Here is a 22,184-nt window from a genome sequence, read left to right as displayed (position 1 = left end):
CTTCAACTGCCAATATTGATATCAAACAATAATTAAATTACGGAACACTTAAAAATCCATAAAAGGTTAGTTCGCAAGCACACATTTTGTCTTTGCACTAACATAACGTAACATTTAACGTAAGATTTTTATATTACCATTTTTATCAATTTGAAAATAACGATATCATTAGTCAAAAGCAACAATATCCGGCCTTGAGCCTTCCCGAAATCCATTTTTATTCCAATATTCAATACACCAGAAACGAGGTCCCTTTACCCATTATCCAATATCCATCTTCCCTAACACAAGCGAGCGTCAACCATTATTATTGCGACCCCTGCCGCGTTTTGGCGTAATAAATCAATGTGCGATTGTCATCTTGGCTAGGCGCCCTGAGATCCGTAAAAAAAAGGAGGGTTCCGCACCATCAACAAAAAATAGAGCATATAAATCGTGTTTGTTGTATGGGGTTTTAGTATTTGTTGTTATAGCGGCAACAGAGATACATCATTTCTGAAAATTTCAACTGTCTAGCTATCGCGGTTCATGAGATACAGCCTGGTGACAGACGGACGGACGGACGGACAGCGAAGTCTTAGTAATAGAGCCCCGTTTTTTACCCTTTGGGTACGGAACCCTAAAAAGAGATTGTACTGATAAATTTGATAGCAAAACGTCCGTTAAACAAAAGCGTGTCACTCACATTCGTTTAAGTTGAATAGCTCGACATTGGGCCCAATTCGGATTTTGTAATAGACATCTGTTAGATATCTAACCTGTCAAATTTGACATATCCGCGATTCTGGAGATACTCTTGAACGATTTCCACAAGATATTACTTAGAGATCTAATTCACATCTAATAGATATCTAACACGATCTATCGTAAAAGTGACATTGGTTGCCCGAATTGCGCTGCAAAAGAGAACTAGTTGAAATCTAAACTATAACATATCTAGAATGGATCTAGTACGTGTCGTCTCTTGTGAATCTTGAAGTTCGAATACGGCAGATTTTCCTCTACATAACGAAGAGAAGGAAATTCGTTATTGAGCGTAACATGTCGAGTACTTAATCTTCGACTTAACAACGTGAGTCATCCGTTTTAATACATTTACTATGTATGTAGGTACCTACTTAGTTTGGTTCTGGCCCCGTAGACAACATGCCAATCGCTAACGCTCCGTAGCGAATGAAACGCAACTGTCACTGTCACACTAATATGGAAGAGTGATAGAGAGGCGCACAGCGATTCGATGGCAAAGCGAAAGCGATTGTCACCCTGGCTAGGCCGCCAGTACGGTTACCATCAGTTTGTCACTGACATAAACGCCGTCGAGAACGTAATTTACTTTCTATACATCCCGTTTGCACTAATATGCGAGTGCGAGCGAGATGTATAGAAAGTAAATTACGTTCTCGACGGCGTTTATGTCAGTGACAAACTGATGGTAACCGTACGAGAGTGCATACGCGTCGATAGGAATAGCGGGCTTCCTTCAAAACCACTAACCTTCATAAAATATCCTAACAATGGGATGTAAGGTAGGTACTTGCGCAAAATGTCGTATCGGCAAGGAATTTTCGAGAAAGAAAGAATTTCGCCACTTTGTGTCAACCAAAATGGAAGTGGAGACTGATTAATGACGGTATTAAACATTTCCGATGACCCAGCCGGCGGTTTGTTAGGGTTAGACGTTTGTCCTTGGTGATTTTCAACATTTATGCTTCCCGGTATATCCATTGCCATGCTATGGACCGTGAGATGCTATTGGTTAATAGGTAATAAATTATTTCTGTTGTAATAAACTTGTTTTTTACTGTTCATCGAAATTATATTTGGAAAGAAATTATTTCTTATTTTAAACTTAGATAAAGAGCTATAGGTAAGTTCGCCTTTGTTGAAATTAATTATATACTGCTGCGCACAATAAAGTTGATTAAAACTTAAACAAATTATTTTAATAATTGTCAATCAAAAATGTTTATCACTACATAGTATAAAACAAAGTCGCTACGCGCTGTCTGTCTCTCTGTCTGTATGTATGCTTATATCTTTAAAACTACGTAACAGATTTTGATGCGGTTTTTTTTAAATAGATAGAGTGATTCAAGAGGAAAGTTTATGTATTTGTTAACCCGTGCGAAGCCGGGGCGGGTCGCTAGTATAGAATATGCAAGAGCGATAGTACTAAACTATAGGTATGTATAAAGTTACCTGTGGCGCAGCGAGTATGTTCATCGTATACTCAATCTCCTGATGCAGATCTGCCGACTCCAGCAGACCCTTGAGCACCACGTGACCGATAAGGTCGTGCCTCGAGAACCGGTCGAAGTCATACACGGAGAACTGCAGGTAGCGCTGACGAAGCTCCTCGTATGGAACACTGGACAAATCAACAACAATGTTAGTACCTACCACAAGTCATATCAATTAACCGCTTAACCCCGGGTTATTGGGATGTTAGTACCACTAGTCTTACTGTCATCAGTTAACCGCTTAACCCAGGGATGTTACTACCACTAGTCTTACTGTCATCAATTAACCGCTTAACCCCGGGTTATTGGGATGTTAGTACCACTAGTCTTACTGTCATCGGTTAACCGCTTAACCCAGGGATGTTAGTACCACCGCCGAAAATCAGGCCCAATTGCGGAGGCCGCAGCGGGTTATGGCGGTAAGGATGGTGAGGGCATACCGCTCCGTCTCACACGAGGCAGCGTGCGTGTTGGCGGGGACTCCACCCTGGGACCTGGATGCAGCGGCACTCGCTGATGTTTATTGGCGTGTCTCTGAGGCGCGGGCCACGGGGGTCCAACCACCTCTGGAGGAGGTCAGACGGTGGAGACTTGACTCCCGTCGAGTGCTCCTCCAGAAGTGGAAAGAGCGATTAGAGGCGCCAAGTGCCGGCCACTGGACCGTCGAAGCCATCCGACCCGTTCTGGAGCGATGGATCAGAAGAAAGGGGGGGTTCCTCTCCTTCCACCTTACTCAGGTCCTCTCGGGGCATGGTTGCTTCGGGAGATACCTGTGTAGGAGGGCAGGACGGGAACCAACGATGCAATGTCACGACTGCGGCGATGCCGAAGACACGGCGCTACACACACTGGCCATTTGCCCAGCCTGGGCGGATCAGAGGGCCGCTCTCGTGGCCGTAGTGGGGAGAGACCTTTCCTTGCCAGCAGTGGTAAAATCCATGCTTGGTGGGGAGAGTAGATGGAAGGCGGTGGCCTCCTTCTGCGAGGACGTGATGGTGCAGAAGGAGGCAGCGGAGCGTGGCAGCCAATGCGCCGCAAGCGCGTGGGGCGGCGGCGGTTAGCATACGACCGCCGGTTACCCCCATAAGGGCACTTGTGGGCGGCAGGCCCGGGGACGTCTGTCGCCTACAGAAAGGTCCCTGCGTGGGCGGGCGCGATGTGTAGCCAACGCGCCCAATGAGGTGAAGGGGTGATTTCCCCAAGGGTCGGGTCCGAGTCCGGACGGCCGCTGGCGAGGTTGCGGAAGAGTACTTCGGCGTTCCTGGGACCTCGCCTTATAGCAGCGAGGCGGCAACAGAGGGGTTTTAGTGGGTAAACCTGGGGTCTCATTAGCCCACAACAGGGAGTCCCACATAACCATCCCGGCCCGTCCCCGCGCCGGGTGGTATGCGTAAAGCATTTCCCCTCTTTAAAAAAAAAAAAAAAAAAAAAAAAAAAAAAAAAAAGGATGTTAGTACCACTAGTCTTACTGTCATCAATTAACCGCTTAACCCCGGGTTATTGGGATGTTAGTACCACTAGTCTTACTGTCATCAATTAACCGCTTAACCCCGGGTTATTGGGATGTTAGTACCACTAGTCTTACTGTCATCAGTTAACCGCTTAACCCAGGGATGTTACTACCACTAGTCTTACTGTCATCAATTAACCGCTTAACCTCGGGTTATTGGGATGTTAGTACCACTAGTCTTACTGTCATCAGTTAACCGCTTAACCCCGGGTTATTGGGATGTTAGTACCACTAGTCCTACTGTCATCAGTTAACCGCTTAACCCCGGGTTATTGGGATGTTAGTACCACTAGTCTTACTGTCATCAGTTAACCGCTTAACCCCCGGGTTATTGGGATGTTAGTACCACTAGTCTTACTGTCATCAATTAACCGCTTAACCCCGGGTTATTGGGATGTTAGTACCACTAGTCTTACTGTCATCAGTTAACCGCTTAACCCAGGGATGTTACTACCACTAGTCTTACTGTCATCAATTAACCGCTTAACCTCGGGTTATTGGGATGTTAGTACCACTAGTCTTACTGTCATCAGTTAACCGCTTAACCCCGGGTTATTGGGATGTTAGTACCACTAGTCCTACTGTCATCAGTTAACCGCTTAACCCCGGGTTATTGGGATGTTAGTACCACTAGTCTTACTGTCATCAGTTAACCGCTTAACCCCCGGGTTATTGGGATGTTAGTACCACTAGTCTTAATGTCATCAATTAAACCGCTTAACCCCGGGTTAGTGGGGGAGTCGTGGTAGAATGTTCGCGATCCCAGGACTTCTCCCCAAACGGCATGGGAAACGCCGGTGTGGGTTTAGTGGGTAGGCTCCTCCCCCTCTTTTCACATTAGAAAAGAGCCGGGAGGTGAGAGTCCCACATCCCCCCCATAATGGGCCCACCTCAGCTCTAGTAGCACGGTCGCATTTTTATCATTTATCACCATGCCTGTCACGTTCTAACAAGTATGTAAGTGCGAAAGTGACGGGCTTAGTGATAGTGGATAAAAAATGGAACCGTGCTGAGCCCGCAGGCCTGGGGGACGATGCGTAACAGCAATCCCACATCGAAAAAAAAGGGTTAGTGGGATGGTGCAAGTGGCACTTAATCAGTCATAATCATAAGGTATCGTTCGACCTTGATGATATGACATTGTGTGATCAGATCACAAATCATCCTAAATTAAAACAAATTTCAGTTCTAAATAAATACCCCAGAGAAGGGTTTGAACTGTGATTAATGTTTGATGATATCTTTAATAGGTACTAAATAATCTGAGGTAATATTTGACTTCAATAACTTTAAGTCTAGCTTCACGGCCGTAGGTTGTTGACCTTAAATAAATCGATGTAACAATAAACATTAATAATTTTAAGAGAGAAGTAGGTACCTAAAACCTAGTGTATAATTAAACTAGGTCTAGGTATGCTTAAAATTGTATAAAACCGAAGATAGCCATATGCCGGCTAACTAAGTACAAAGAAAAACTTATTTTATTGGACTTCATTAAAATTTTAATAATTCATAATATGTATTTACCTATCTACTCGTACAAAAATAAAGGATAAGCAATAAATACCCTTTAAAAAAGCCTGGTCGTAATCGTATTCTTTATTGCCTACAGGCCGATGCCTGTAGGCAATAAAGAATACGAATCATGCCTGCATACGAATCATGCATGTTCAATCATGCCTGTGCCGATGCACAGGCATGCATGATTGAACTAGTAACAGATCGGTACATTTTCGTATTGTGTTTATATGTGTGTGGGCTTAATTCGATTTTCTGTTGATAATTTTTGTCTCCCTTGCCGTTCTCAGCGAGAAATTGAGAAGTTTTACTCCACTAAGCATCAATTTCAATCACACAAGAATGAAAACTTTCCCGCCGTCTGACAGTACGTTTATTGGAATACCTAGGTATAAGTTCACAACGTATAATTCGCGCCGATTTGCCTAACATGTTGTTGGAGATAAAACTTATGGCTCTGTTACCCGTAGACCTCGCATAACCCCATGGTATTAATTGTAATATTAAAAACTATCTACAGTCAGCAGCAGAAGTATATAGTGTATATTCTGTAGTTTTCTTTTTTATGCGATAGTGATACCTAAATGGCCCACCACGCATAGCGACTATATATTTTTGCTATATTCCGCGAGAGCAAGGTATATAATAACATTGTATCACCCAAAAAGACCTGTCCGCCCTCGGAATACCCAACTGGCGTGATGTGGCGCAGGATAGGGCAGAGTGGCGCTCTCTTGTGTCAATAACCAACATCCTTTTTGGGTCACTGAGCCAGTGATGTACATAGGTACCAGTTATTAAATGTCAAGGATATATAACACTAAAACTAATTTAAAAGAAGTAATAGAAAACAAACCTGAATAGGAAGGTTTCATTAAACACCGGGTTCAAGTTCTTGCGATGCACTTTTGTCTGAAATTTTTTCTTGCGGTCTGGCAGCAGGAACACCTTGATGTAGGGGTCGCTGCTGCCGGTTACGTCCTTGATCGGCAGGTCGCGAGCCTCGAAGATCTGGGTGAAGAAAGATATAGTCAGAAAAAAAAACTCCAAGGATTGAAAATACCTCGAATCGGTAAAAGTTTTATTCACGGTTAGTTTCACTAGACTTATATCGAACGGGATATGGACAGTGATTACCTTTTGTATTGTTTTATCTCGAATCAGTACATATTATGTGTAAAGTGTCATATTCTTCTAAATTCAAGTTACGGCACTCCAAAAAATAGTTTTGACAGTTGAATCCATACTTATAAAATCTAAGCGTTCTGATACGATATGATCTGATATGAAGGGATACGAATAAAGAGACAAGAACAGTTATTGAGAGATGGCTATAGAAAAAGAAGTGACACAATGGACTGTATTTAGTGAAATTACCTACGTACTGTATTTAAAGTAAGCATAATTAGTCAGTAAAAAAAGAGAAAATATTGGGTTATATTTTTTAAGATTTAGGTATTCACTTATTCATAACCGCAGAACAAATAATACCTATTATGTGACTCTGTAATATGTTCAAAGTGTTGTTCGAATATTTTCTTTCTCTTCACATAAACGCTATACTTTCAAATTCGACAAGCAAAATTCATGAAACCAACTAAGTAGGTATGAATATTAAAGACCAAATTGTATATTATTTAAATTGTTTAAGTCAACCTTCAATTTACAATTACATAATTCAATTTTCAAATTATGCGTAAATGATCCCGTCTGGGTAAATAGCTTCGGCATACTTTCCATATTCAATGAACGTGAGGCAATTCCCGTAAGCGAGCCCTAAACTACAGAATCAGATGTCTAACAAGATTATGTTATTCCGAATTGAACTTTGTTCATTACAAGTCAGGGTAGAAATTGAAAGGCACGATGAAAAACTGAGACGAGTGTTCAAAAGTAATTTCAGTTTGGTTATCGTAACAGCTTTATCTTAATTTAAGGAAGTTGTTATCGAATATCGGGTTTACTCAGTCGCACCCGACCCTGCGGCTGCCGTACACCAACACCTGACAGAAGACGTTTCGAAAAATGCAGGAACACAGGTAAAAATTGGCTTTAGATAATCTTAAATTTGCGATGTCTACAGCAAAGTCTACAGAACGAGTAAGTGTAAGGCCTGAGTGGACGCTCGAAGCGGAGCGTTCGGCGGGGGGTGCAGCGTGGCGTCGGGCTCACAAGGGATTTGAGCAGCGTGCACTAAGGCCGCTCCTATACGTTTGCATTTGTTTGACATGCACGCCGCACGGCCCGCCCCGCTGCACGCTCAACATGAGCGTCCACTCAGGCCTTACACTTAGGCCTACTGTTAAATGTATATAGCATAGGTAACATCACACACACATACACATCATCTACTATGGTATTAGTTTGAATACCTAGTAAATTGTACCATGTCAAAATGTTTATTTGAATGTTACAAAGGGGTTAATGAATGAAAAGTCCAAATTTCTGTGATAAGAGCTATCTCCATAAGAGTCAGAGGTACGAGGCGACGTATCAAAGCTTTTGAATGCGAAGACGGAGCAGGAATCCTCTACTGAACATTATACTGAAGAGTGAAGATCCCTCAAGAAATATATATATATATATATATCACGTAATAAATCATGCATAATGAAAAGTGCTTCAATTGTCGATATTTCCTGACAGATACAAGTTTCTACAAAAATAAAATTTTATTTAATAAGCCAATTTAGGTACTGTACCATTTATCTACATTATTTCATTTTTCGATGTATCTAATCTAAAAAAAAGTTCAACAAAAAGCCAAAAAATTATATCTAAATACAGCACGGTTAAAAAAAAGTTGCTCTAAATATAAATTTACTATCTCAGAAAGAGATAGTAAATTTATATTTAGAGCAACTTTTTTAGATTTGTCGTTTTTTTTTTTATTATATAGCTTCATTTCTCGCACATCCGTTTTAAAAATTGACTGTTCTTTTGTTATGTTTTCACGATATGTGATCCCTTAAGGGTAAAAGCCTCCTCCATCTTTTTCCATTTCTCTTTGTCGGTAGCATTATTCTCCCAAGTCTTTCCTGCAATTGCTATGATATCGTCAACCGATCGTTTTCTTTGTTTTCCTGAGTTTCGTTTGCCCAGTGGGCCTTTCCATTTGGTCGTTTGAATAGTCCACCTTTTGTCTTTGTATCTAGCCAAATGTCCAGCCCACCTCCATTTTTGTCTTAAACTAAACTGTAGTGCATCTGTCAGTTTTGTTTTCATCCGGATATCTGTGTTTCTTACTTTGTCTATTCTTCTTAGTTTCAATAGGCTTCTTTCCATTGCATGTTGGCAAGATTTGTCGTTAATACGCTAATTAATTTGTAATAAGTAATAGAAAGGTCCTTCAATTAATAACCTCCTTAAAACTCTCAAAAATATAGCTTTTGTTAGGTTCTGGCTGGGGACAGCGGCAAACCATAGAGAGGACGTTCAACCTTGGGGACCTCAAATTTATTAAGGTTCAGGTATAAACGTAAGAGGATTTTGGACCGGAGTTAGAATTAAACTGTTTCCTGAAGTCCCATAGACCTGTCAAAGTTTTCAAGTATCTTTAGGGATTAGAGAGACGTGGAAACGCTCTGTGTGTAAAAAAAACTTATTCATACACGTGTCTTCTTAAATATGGCATTGGACGGTGGAAATGTGTGTGCTCCGTCTTGTAGGATGTTTTTTTATTATACATATTTAATTAATTTAATAACAACATACCGGTCTCACCTTAAAATATGCAACTAAATTTAGAAAACCTTTTTAGGATATTCTAAGCTCTCGCCCCAGAGGGTACCAACTCAATTATTCCACATCCCAGCTAGATTGAGCTAGGCCATATAGGTTCCCGCTGAAGCATGCAGGCTTTAAATAGACACTAATTGCATAGTGCCTTTGACAAGCGTTCTAATAAGTTAGACTAAAGGGGGCTTTGTTGCAACGACGTAAAGTGATGACTGATGAAATGCCTTAGCAGGGTTTCCGGTTCACGGCTACATCCTTGATATAAAACAGGATTTTCAGCGTTATTCATGACCACAAACCTCAATTAGTTATTAATCTGATATATTATACAGATCCGCCGATCAAGTTGATTTTCGAAATTCAGGCCAAGTTTAGTCATCCGTAGGTAGCCCAAAACTAGGGCATAAAAAGTAAAAGGATGAGTCATGCATCACATACGAATAAATACTATAAAGCCTATGCCTCACGTAGGTAAAATAATGAGTTAGATATTCTGTTTCACGTCTCGTACTCATGACACATATGTACACGCAAAAGCAGAAATAGCTTATGTCAGAACAAACAATAAGTTTTTGGCAAAAATTTCATTTTTGGTACAAGCTTTTATCGCTGACTGTACTTTTCTTACGACAGACAACTAATACTCATCGAGACAATTCTAAAAACCCCTAACACAATTAGGTTGCGTTGTTTCATCACAGAGTTCCTCTGGCCACCTCCTGTCTCCATCATCAGATCAGTTCGACAGTCCCATATTATTGTATTGTCATCAGAACTATATACAGCTGCCAATTTTCATGACGCTACGATCCTTGGAAGATGGTTAAATTAGTTACCTTAGTTTCCATTACATAGTTACATACAGGTCGACCTAATAAAAGCTTGTTAAAAAGACTTACCCCCTTATTCATAAACGCGCTACAAACCTCAATTAGCTAATAATTGTTTGTCCTTATCTGTCATTTTGACTTATGTATTTGTAAGAAAGGGATAAAACATAATTTAACTAAATCAGGCCCGTAAAGTTTTATGAATAAGGGGGTTAAGCTTTTCAAAATAAATCACCTGAATTAAGAGGCAAGCGGCGGGAAAACATGTTTTCGAAAACAAATTTTACATCGAAAAATGCGAGACACATTTTTTCCATCTTTTTCGTTCATCGACCTAAAATTACATCAGTTCAAGGAAGGTTCAAATTTGACTTACAAATAACCATTTCGGCTTATCGTTGGGACGAGCGACGTTTCATACAATACGCACATACTCGAGAGGGGCCTAGTGAATTGGGTACTTCGATAAAAGGTAACATTTCTTATTTAGATTAAAGTGGCCTCACATAGGAGACTATATGACACCTAGTAGGTGTGAACCTAACTACATTGTTATCCTCACCTTATATTTTTTAGCGTTGCCGCGTCCTGTATACTTAGGTAATTATTTGGGCAAATATGCCGAAAGAAATCATAAAACACAGCGTTGCCAGTGCCAGATCAATTCACTGATAAATACTAGGAAGCATAGTAAAAATCGATAATCATATATAAAAGCATTGATATTTGTAATTTAATCTCACAAAACCCGGATGGTTTCAAACATAGAAATCCTTATACATATAAGGCGATTAGGTTATTATGGAAAAGTGAATGTACCATTATCTGAAACCAAAACTACATGAAACCAATCAAGGGCGGGTGGCCGCGGCACACGGTGAGGTAATTCACCTACAGCACGGTCTGCATGCCAGCAATAGACATTTAAGTGTAAGGCCTGAGGACGCTCGAAGCGGCGCGTTCGGCGGGGCGTGCAGCGTGGCGTCGGGCTCACAAGTGATTTGAGCAGCGTGCACTAAGGCCGCCACTATACGTTTGCATTTGTTTGACATGCACGCCGCACGCCCTGCCCCGCTACACGCCCAACATGAGCGTCCACTCAGGCCTTACACTAAAACATAACGTAGCCGTGTTAACGAATGACATGTGACATTTGATTTTGCTCCCTTACATTTTAATACCCCGGGCTTATGTATAAAAATCGGTTCTTAAGTGTAAGGCCTGAGTGGACGCTCGAGTTGGGCGTGCGGCGGGGCGGGTCGTGCGGCGTGCATGTTAAACAAATGCAAGAGTATAGCAGCAGCCTTAGTGCACGCTGCTCAAATTACTTGTGAGCCCGACGCCACGCTGCACGCCCTGCTGAACGCTCCGCTTCGAGCGTCCACTCAGGCCTTACACTAAATAAAGAGTAAACTCTAAAAACAGACGAAACCAAACAGAACATCGGTACGTTGTTACAGTGACAATAGTATGAGATCTCTAGCGACTTCCATTGATTGTTGTTACTGTCACAGGGTACGAAATGGGTCAGAAATTAAATTATTTTACTGTACTTACTGAACTATATACAGGGTGTTTCCTGTAACAGGAGCAATAAATTAAACTGTAGGCTGTACTCCTCAAACTGGCCAACATTTGTTCAGCAACATTTGAAAATAACTCATGTTTTGAATTTTATTACACTTTAAAGTTTATTCTAAGACGCAATGTATTGCAAATTTTGTTATGTTTAAAGCGTGACAACTACAAGCAACGTAAAACACGCTGATGTCAGCGTACATTGAAGGCAATATTAATTTGGTATGAAAAAGAGCAAGTCTAAAGGATTCATAATTTTTAAAGGTTGCTGAACTAATGTTGGTCAGTTTAAGGAGTACAGCCTTTAGTTTAATTTATTGCTCCTGTTACAGGAAGCACCCTGTATACGAGTGGTTTTAGGGTAGGTGAGTGGTTAGGTAAGAATAGGATTATGAGCTCACCTTGCCTACAAGCGCCTCCACCTCCTGGTCGTATCGCAGCGCGAAGTGAAGTTTGCCGCAGAATTCCAACTCAGCACTGTCGGTGGACGACTGACGAACCAACTCGTTTTTGTACAACTCGGGCTGAAACAAAAAAAAATTTAAAGTACAGTCACCACACGGGATCGTTACGCCATCTAGGGTCCCAACTAAATTGGTTGTTACATACTTACGCTATGGAATGTCCAATTTAGCTAGAACCCTAAATGACGTAACAATGAAGGAGCGTGACTGTACATCTCATGACCGAGTGCAGATCGTTTAACGCTGTGAATAAAACATCCGACACTCGCGTTTATATTTTTTTCTATTCCCGTACTTTTATTTGTCATTTAATCTGTCAGCTCCCACGGGTCGTGCACACACCTTTAAACCCCTATCTTATAGTTGTCAAGACAAGTCTTTAGTCTATTCCCCAAAAAAGTATTTGTGTATACACGCTGTATCTTTTGGCACTTTTACGATACTTCGTGTAATCACCACTTAAAAAATATTGTATGAAATATACATTGTTGCCAACCTAATTTTAATTGTCATCTCTGACAGTTGAGGGAACCATAGACATGTTTTTTTTTTATTTCATTCATTCTTTTACCGCCCGTACCCTCCATCTTTGCTACTTCTTGAATGAAAAATATTTGTTAAATTTACAATTTTATTTCAAAGTAAGTGCTTGGTCGTAGAAAAAGTATTGTATGCAACGTTGTTTAACTGAGTCAAAAAATACTCGTGGCGTCTTTATTAACAATTTTCGGCTTCGCCTCAAATTGTTACTCACGCCACTCGCCTTTTTTGACCTCTCTTAAACAACGGTTGCATAAAATACTATTGTAAGAAGGCACCTTGGGGGCCTAGCCAAGATGACAACCGGTGATATAAAAGTTAAATAGTGTATGGAAACAGTGACTTTTCGTTGCCTCCTATCATCCAGATACATTATTTATTTGTATTTGGCGTTTGCCGATGTACGTACTTCTCAACCAGAATAACGTGGTTTGAAACTCCTTTGTACTTCCTAAAAGATAATTGGAAAATCTAAACACTCAGGAAATCCCAAATCCGGACCCATACACGTGTATTGTATCATGCTGATCATGCATATGCTTTTTGTGTAGGTATTAAATATTTCATTTCATTTAAGGCTAATCCCAATAAAACCTTTAAGCTGGACTTCCGAGCAAAGCGGCTCTGTCGCAACGGCCGCAGCGTCAGAGCCGCTGCGTCAGTGCCGCAGCGGTAACTGAACTGACGCAGATACACTTCCGACTCTTCCGAGCGGCGCGACACCGGCTACAGTCGCAGTTGTTATTCCATACGGTGCAGACGTGTTGGTATATGATGAACCGATCAATTTTGAAAATAATATTAGAAGAAGAGGCGGATGACGATCTTTTGCTTCGCTTTTATTATAGTATGGAGCGAAGCCTACCCAACTCAATTTTTAAAAGTAGAAAAGATGAAGGCAATCACTAGCATCTTGATAAATAAAAACTATTTAAACGAGAACAATGAAAAATTCAGGAACTTTTGCCAGTTATTTTATCAATGATACATGAAGAACTTGCGCCAAAACATCAAGAAACTACGAGCGATAGTAGCGACTGCGCGACAGTGCTTGCGCAGACATAGCACGGCCGCTATCGCCGAGCGATACTGACGCGGGGGCACTGTCGCTGCGACAGTGACGCTGCGTTCGGAAGTAAGTTCATACATTTCCATACTGCATAATACTATCGCTCTGTCGCCGCGTCAGTATCGCTGCGTTAGTGACGCCGGAGCCGCTTTGCTGTCTACCTTTACTCTCTGATTTGGAAAATACGTTTAGCTGGATCGTATCAAGAAGTCATTCTAATAGCTATCTGCTTATTTTGACCTTATGTTCTGCCCAATGCTTCTAATTTGACTTTATGTTTAACTTCAGTACACGTGCCGGCAAAATCCCATTGTTCCCCGTTTCATAATAAACAACTGGGTAAACGGGAAAAATATTTTCCAATGACATTTGTTGGCAACTGTTACAGGAAAGAGGATAAAAGTGATTTGATTTTAGAACATTTTTTGTTACCCCTAACAAAATCAATTGGACTAGGTACAGTCGCCATCAGATATATCGGAGCGGTCAAGGTGCTCACAAATATCTGAACACGCCTCTATAGTCAAGGTGCTAGAGTGCGTGTTCAGATATTGTGAATACCTTGGCTGCTCCGATATATCTGATGGCGACTGTACCCATTGTAAATTGTTCCAAGCGATATAATTTTGCGGTTCGCAGTTACACGCATTGATGAATATCTCGTGGGCTGTATAACTGAAACGTGGGACCATAAAATATAGGCAGAATTTGCGTTATTTGGATGAAAATGATGAGGTTTTATTATCACGGTTGATGTAAAGGTTACATTTGGATTGCGGTTACAGTACTGCTGCAGCTTTACCACGCTGTATTCCCATTTGTCCCCGCCGGGCACAGAATAGATGGGAATAGGTGCATTCATTATGAATCACTCACATCTGTCACCGAGCCTCATGTATGGCAGCGGTCACGTGGGGCGAGGAAAAATGGAGATAAGGTAAGAGGTTCAATAAAAATCCCTTAAGAAAGTTTTTTTTTAGTGTAGAGTGAATGTTCATAGTTAGGTACTATATTGACTTGACATGTTTGGGTTAACATATGTGTAATATATATCTAAAACTATCCAATCACAACACTCATAATGCTGTAAACGCTTTAAAATAAATAATTACCAACCTATAAATACGTATATATTTAATTTAAATTTCCCGGTACTTAAACATCAACATCAACTGATTATTATAAAAGATGAAAGCAATCTGACTAAATTTAGAAACGATGTTCCGTGGAAGTATGTTTTAGTTCCTACAAGTTACTGTACACAATGTACAGATAACTAAACGAAGAATGATCACTCAGTACATAGGTATAAACGTTAATGATCTGTGTGCAGTTCTACAATTATCCACCGAGCACGATGACTAATTTCAGTCATTTATTCAGAGTCGCCTTCATTGATAAGGGCACATTTTTCGGAAACTGGTAAGTTTGAATAGAAATTATGTACCTAATATGTAATGCCACTTATATACAAAAAGATGCTGCATTCGTTGTAGATACAACTTCGATGCTTTAGTAACAGTTATCATTGTAAACATTTTTTCCCAAGCTTAAGATATAACCGGCATAAGCGTTACAGTAAGACAATGTCTCAGATTGTACCCAATAATTTGCTTAAGGCTTCGTAACGTAACACAGGCGCGTTTACCGGGCGGCGCGTGAGCGGTACATATAAAACGCTCACGCCCCGCTCACGCCCGCCCGGAAAACGCGCCTGTGTGACGAAGCCTTTACAAATGCTTGATTGTTTGAAAAGTAAGACCTTGATTTATCTATAGGCTCAATGTCCATAAAAATATGTGCTATACAATTTTAGACTTTTAGTGTGTCTGTGTGTATAATGTGTTAAATACTCATCCTTTGAATAGATTCAACAATCTGTCGATCTAATCTGTGATTTTTTGATAGCAAACGTTTCTTAAACAAACTTTCTGAAACAATACCCGAGGGGCCCATAAGCGTCAATAAAACTTATATCGTTAGCCAATTTTGGTGTTCCTCTGTTGTTTTTCAAAGTTGCGTCCAGTAACCCTAACGTTTAATATAAAAAAAAAAACTGCCACCTCCTTACCTCATACCATTGTCACTATAATATTAAGATTTTTTTTAGTTCAGTAAAAAATACTAAAATAGCTCTTTGAAAAAAGGGTCGTTAATTACTTCATACGTGACACGTCGGGCCCGATTCGAATTTTGTAATAGACATCTATTAGATATCTTTTAGACATCGCCAAGATACGATAACTATATGTTTAAGATCTAACCTGTCAAATTTGACATTTCCGCGATTCTGGAGATACTCTTGAACGATTTCCACAAGATATTACTTAGAGATCTAATTCACATCTAATAGATATCTAACACGATCTATCGTAAAAGTGACATTGGTTGCCCGAATTGCGCTGCAAAAGAGAACTAGTTGAAATCTAAACTATAACGTATCTAGAATGGATCTAGTACGTGTCGTCTCTTGTGAATACATATCTTGAAGTTCGAATACGGCAGGTCGTCTCAATTTTAAATTTTAATTGGTCTAATAAAATAATTAATGGATATAATTTCCCACTAGCATTTAAGGTGAATGATTGAATATTCAAGGATAATGGCTGCGATCGTTAGGAATTATTAATGACAGGAAAGTGATTAATCGCTGAATTATACGTTAAGGGTAGAGGTAAGGGGATTCTAGCTGACCTCTGTGTATTCGCTACGTGCACGAATCTAACGCAACCTAGCATCCGCAACTCTAGGGGAAAACGTCAATTTACTACATCTTATCAAATTACTCCAAAACTAAAAAAATACTGAACGGATTTTCACACGATTTTCATCTATCAATAGAGTGATTCTTAAGGAAGGTTTAGGTATATAACTTATTAAAGTTTTGTTTAAAATAGGTATATGAAATATGACGATGATGTCGGAAAAAAACACGCTGGCTAGGAGCTTTAATCGAAAACGCTGCCTAATCCGTTTGAGCTATAACAATACAATGTATGGTGGGGCTGTTTCTCTTTCATGGGTCTACAAAAAAGTCCGCGATGGTGTATGTCTATCTTTTAAGGATAAATTACTATACCTATTCTTAACTTCTAGAATAAGATTTGCAAAGCTTTTTACACGGTTAGAGCAACAAGTATTTCCAAATTAATTACGTTAGTTATATTAAGCATTTCATACAGATTACAATAGTCCATTACACCATACAATGTAAATGAATATCTCAGGAGTAATCGTAAATTAAAGTTCCAGTTCGAGCTATAACTTGTATGAAATGTTAAAGACTCTATCCTTTTTTAGTTCCAATTTTCACCACCGCATGCGCTGCGATCGCTTTACTTACCCCCACCATGTACTTCGCACGTAACCAATACAGGATGAAATTTTAACCACCAGCCATACTCTGCGAAGATACTATTATGGGACCAATGCCGAAATCGCTCGCGAAATAAATTAGGCTGTGTCATAACTGTCATAAGTACATTCCGGCTGATTGGATGCCGCTGATTTTTAAGGGATAGCCAATTTTTTTTTTGCGATTTTGGCAGTGGTCCCATAATAAAAGTTATTCAGTATCACTACACCTTATAAAACAAAGTCCCCCGCCGCCGCGTATGTCTGTTTGGGTGTATGTATGTTCGCGATAAACTCGAAAACTACTGAATGGATTTTCATGCGGTTTTCACCTAACAATACAGTGATTCTGCAGGAAGGTTTAGGTTACTATATATACTTTATTATTTGTTTATTGTTGTTTATATATAACTTGTTAAGGTTTTGTGTAACCCGTACGAAGCCGGGGCGGGTCGATAGTGACCTATAAGTATGCCTATAGTCCTATGCAAAATATGGCTGGTGGTTAAAATATCATCCTGTATGTTAATTAAGCCGATTATTTAACTGGCCATCTCAGTCTTAATTTGTATTTGTATATTTTGTGTTATTGCGCAGTTTAATACACGTGTTATCTATTATATCTAAATTTACGTTTAAACTGCACAGCTCGCTCGCTCGCTTTGAAACCGTGACTATTCAGAACATTATAATAGGCACCACATGCGAACTGAAATGAGAAATATTAACCCAAGAGGAACATTAAACATAATAAAACACGTGTCTGACCCGTTTTAATATAGCATGCCCAGCGGCAGTTTCCGATCTTAAATTGAAATAATGTCAAACTTGTTTTACCATATAAAAGTAGCTACAAATAGAGTCAAAGTAAAGTACAAAGTACCTACTTAAATAAGAAGTATTCACAAAATTTAAACAAAAGTTAGTGCTATTGTTTAGACTTTGTGTATTGTTTGTTTTTTCCACTTGTAAATTGTAACTTGTAGCTCTATTAAATAGGCCACCGAAGTCCAGAATTAAAGAAAGAATTAAAGCAAAGAGAAGAGTTGTAGAATGTATTGGATCCCATACATTTCACGACTCTTCTCTTTCCGCAGACTCTAGCCCAGATCCCGATCATCATCATCTTCCTTGCGTTATCCCGGCATTTCGCCACGGCTCATGTGAGCCTGGGGTCCGCTTGGCAACTAATCCCAAGAATTGGCGTAGGCACTAGTTTTACGAAAGCGACTTGAATCCCGATAAGGGCATTTATTAGTGTTTATCATTAATATATTTTATTCCTGACTTATGGATGTTATAAACATATGTATTTTATCTATATGTATAACTATTTATATCGTCACCTAGCACCCATAGTAACTACAATCTTTGCTTAGTCTGGGGCATGTTCGATATGTGTAAGATGGACAATCTAATCCAAATATTTACAAGTATTTATTTAATATTTACGCGCCTTAAAGGCATCATTTTTATTTTCCAACATCGTGGTTTTAAAAAAAATACAACGGGTTGCACTCAGGGAGTGCCGGCAGAAGTGAAAACTCAATGACTAGTGCAAAATGCACTATGTATAATTGAGGTTAACGCCATCTAGCGTTAGCGTTAATTACTTGAAACCCCTAAGCACATCACTGTTAGTACTCGAGTTATATTAATACCAGTTAGAGCGAAACTCACTAGATGGCATTTAAATCAATAAAGAAAAACTCAATGACATTACATGTAACAGTTTTTCATGTAATGTCATTGAGTTTTTCTTTATTGATTTAAATGCCATCTAAATGAGCGGCCATCTAAATCTTACGGTCACGTCGTCTTACGCTGTCTCGAGTTTAACATTTTTTCCCCACAAAAAGTGCACAGCGCCGCTAAAGAAGTTTTCACTTCAAAAATACTCGTGGCTGCTTCTGCTTTCGACTGTACCCTGTATAGATGGCAAGTTTGCTCGACAAAGATCCGGACGTGAGTCTGATAGGTCACAGGAAGTTCGCATCGTCGGCGAGTACGCGAGCGACACGAGGGTTTTATTCTGTTAGAGCCGTTAGAGGCGCACATGTGGAAAATAAGGGTCGAATCGTCGCGTAGTTTATTAGGTAAAGTATAAAGAAGATTCTGCGTCATTTCAAATCGAATTCTATTTTGAAATTTTATTTATTGAATCTTCAATGGTGTAAAAGAATACGAATGAAAAATACACAACACAAATAACCTTTTTTTTTAATTAAAAATAATAATAATTGTTTTAAACACTGTTAACCGACAGTTTTCTTTTAGAAATAATATTACATAAATACTAGATCCAAATGGGTAGGAAAATGACTTATTTCTAAATCATCTTCCTCGCGTTGTCCCGGCATTTTTGCCACGGCTCATGGGAGCCTGGGGTCCGCTTGGCAACTAATCCCAGTAATTGGCGTGGGCACTAGTTTTTACGAAAGCGACTGCCATCTGACCTTCCAATCCAGAGGATAAACTAGGCCCGTATTGGGATTAGTCCGGTTTCCTCACGATGTTTTCCTTCACCGAAAAGCGACTGGTAAATATCAAATGATATTTTGTACATAAGTTCCGAAAAATTCATTGGTACGAGCCGGGGTTTGAACCAGCGACCTCCGGATTGCAAGTCGCGCGCACTTACCGCTAGGCCACCAGCGCTTTTTCTAAATAAAAACTATTAATCCCAAACACAATTTTATTATTAAGTTAGAACAGAAATTGAGCTTGTCAACGGCCTTCTCCAATTGCGTATTTCGACACGCAGTCGATACCTAAGTAACAATTGCCATCAGATATATCGGCGCGGCCAAGGTGTTCACAAATATCTCAACAAAGCCTCTAATATCAAGACGTTAAGATGCATGGTCAATTATTTTCGAGCACGTTGTTCGCCTCGATATATCTGATTGCGACTGTACCTCCGAGAATATATTATAGACCCAGCAATAAAGGGCAACGTTCGAAGCAAATACGAAGGTTTGTTTGTGTTCGATCAATGGGATGGTAGACAAGATATATTTATTTGTTTAGCGTTATTGGTGTTGCGGGGGAAAATTCTGTCTATTTGTATAACAAGGGGAAAAGCAATCACCCAACACAGTTGTTCTAAAAGGTGATTGGTTGACACATTTTAAATACTAATGGCGACGATAATACGAATTATAAAACAGCTATTTTTCTTTTACAAACTGAAATAATGTCATATAAATACTACAGAAAAAGAAAAATAGCACGTTTTGTATTGTGGACACGACGCGCCGTAAAAAAAACTAAGTTTGTATCACCGAAAAAAAAATGACCATTCTAATTAGGGTTAAAGGTGGGTTAAAGTATCTTCCCATCTGTTTTAAATAAACTTAGCCTAATCAAGATATTGTTATAAATACTGGATATAACCACGAAGCAATGTAAACTTAAATAAATGTCATATACTAAGAAAACGTGACCAAGGCCTCCAGTGCCCCAGGCTGGAATCGAACCAGCGTCCTCTGCTATCGCGGCAGGTGCCTGTACCATTTGGCCACCGGGCCACAGCGGCATAGGTCGAATTTTTCCAAGTATATGTTTATTTAAGTTTATAATTTAATATCTGGGTGACCGAGCTTCGCTCGGAAAACATATAAAAACTCGAAAATGCGCGTTTTCCTAGAGATAAGACCCAGCTAGATCGATTTTTCGCCCCCGAAAACCCCCATATAGCAAATTTCATCGAAATTGTTAGAGCCGTTTCCGAGATCCCCGAAATATATATATAAATAAATAAACAAGAATTGCTCGTTTAAAGGTACCGTAAAATGGGGTGAGTAGGGTCAAAACTGAAATTCAAACGTCGATAACATTTTATTTTTATATATGAAAACTGAATGGTGTATATAATAAGTGTTCCGGACGTTTGTATTTTAGTTTTTATTTTATTTTGGGTAGTTCCATTTCATAACTTTGACGATAAATAGGAAAACCCACCTCACCCCGTAGTGCCTCGTATTTGGGTTGGGAGGGGTTTTCATACAAAGTTGATTTTGGAAGATTGTTGGATCGTTTTTTTTTATTATGCGTATTACTATAGCTCCATTTTAAATTGGAATACATTATTTTTGTAGCAGTAGCCTTAAAATCCCTTCTCACCCCCCTCTCAAACCTTCTCTCCCCATTCATAACCCACCTCTCCCCGCGAAACCTACTCGCCCCGTTTTACGGTATTAGATAGATAGATTAGATAAAGTAGTGTGTCTACTTGAAATAAAAACCGGGGACCGGCGTAAACTGCGGGAAATCGTATTAAACGTGATCGTATTAAGCGGGTTCTACTGTGCATACAGATAAAGTGTTGCTGTTTGTACCATCACATTTCGTGATTGTTACGCCATTTAGGGACCTAGCTAAATGAGATGAAGAACAGATTTTTTTATTAAATAAGTAAACAAGTAATATATCTAAAAAATTTAAAACTAAAATTAAAAACTACAACTAACTACAATAACTAACAAAAACTAAAGTTATAAATAAAAGACTGTCTCCAACTCAGTGCCTTGTGGCAGGGTGCCAAGAAGGCTGGCGGCATTGCCGCGCTGGACGGCAATGCCAATACGTTGCGCCAGGTAGGAGCCAGCCCTCTTGTCACCCGACGCCTCCACGAGACGCTTCGCCAGCTCAGAAAATATACCGTGCGCGCCAGGTCCCCACGGCCCAAGGGTTTCCACCCCAAACGGCTCAAACATGCAGCCAGAATCAATGGCTGCATATTTGCGCCGCTTGAGGTGTTCAGCTGTGTTAGCGGCCGCACCAGCTCTGACTGATGTTCCTGGAAGATGGGACGGCGCAAGGGTATCCACACATGTGGCATCCCAAACTAAAGGCCGTCCGATCTTCCAGGGAACGAGGGTCATGCCGTCCGGTCTTTTCCCGTCATCGCGGGCTAAACCAGACGGTTCCAGAACCGCCGGAACCCCAGCCGTGACGAGAGCTCGGCGGAGGATGTCGTTAAGGCTCGCCTAGCTAAATTGGTTGTTCAATACTTAAGCTATAGAATTTCCAATTTAGCTAGAACCCTAAATTGCATTACAATCCCGTGTGGTGACTGTACCTGTAGGTGGGCAGTCGGACCGTTTTTAATATGAAGAGCCAACTGCAGTAAATACTAGCATTTCCAAAGAGCCTCAAAGGGTGTAGCAGGATAGCCTTGGCAAAATTGTATCCAGAACTTGGAGTTTGAGACTATACGAGTAACAAATGAAATCCGGTTTCCTTTGGACACGGCAAGGACCATACAACTATAAAATATTGCCATTATTACAGTGCCATTCATGCCAACCCGTATCAAACGACATACCTCAAAAATACAAT

The 22,184-nt window shown here is 40.1% G+C and overlaps 1 protein-coding gene across 3 annotated transcripts in view; it reads right to left on the bottom strand.

Moving 5' to 3' along the window:
* Positions 1–22,184, bottom strand: part of LOC134654566 (synaptotagmin-10-like) — a 101,692-nt gene that overhangs the window by 6,404 nt on the left and 73,104 nt on the right. For all 3 annotated transcript variants that reach the window (XM_063510032.1, XM_063510031.1, XM_063510030.1), the window contains 3 exons: positions 11,816–11,938; positions 6,125–6,279; positions 2,200–2,368 (listed from right to left, as the gene is read on the bottom strand). In XM_063510032.1, the coding sequence (XP_063366102.1) occupies positions 2,200–2,368; positions 6,125–6,279; positions 11,816–11,938 (447 nt within the window). The remainder of the gene's footprint in view (positions 1–2,199; positions 2,369–6,124; positions 6,280–11,815; positions 11,939–22,184) is intronic.

Source organism: Cydia amplana, chromosome 15 (assembly GCF_948474715.1).
Source record: "Cydia amplana chromosome 15, ilCydAmpl1.1, whole genome shotgun sequence".
NCBI lineage: Eukaryota > Metazoa > Arthropoda > Insecta > Lepidoptera > Tortricidae > Cydia > Cydia amplana.
Note: the sequence above shows the minus strand (reverse complement) of the source record. Positions and strands in the feature narration are given on the sequence as shown.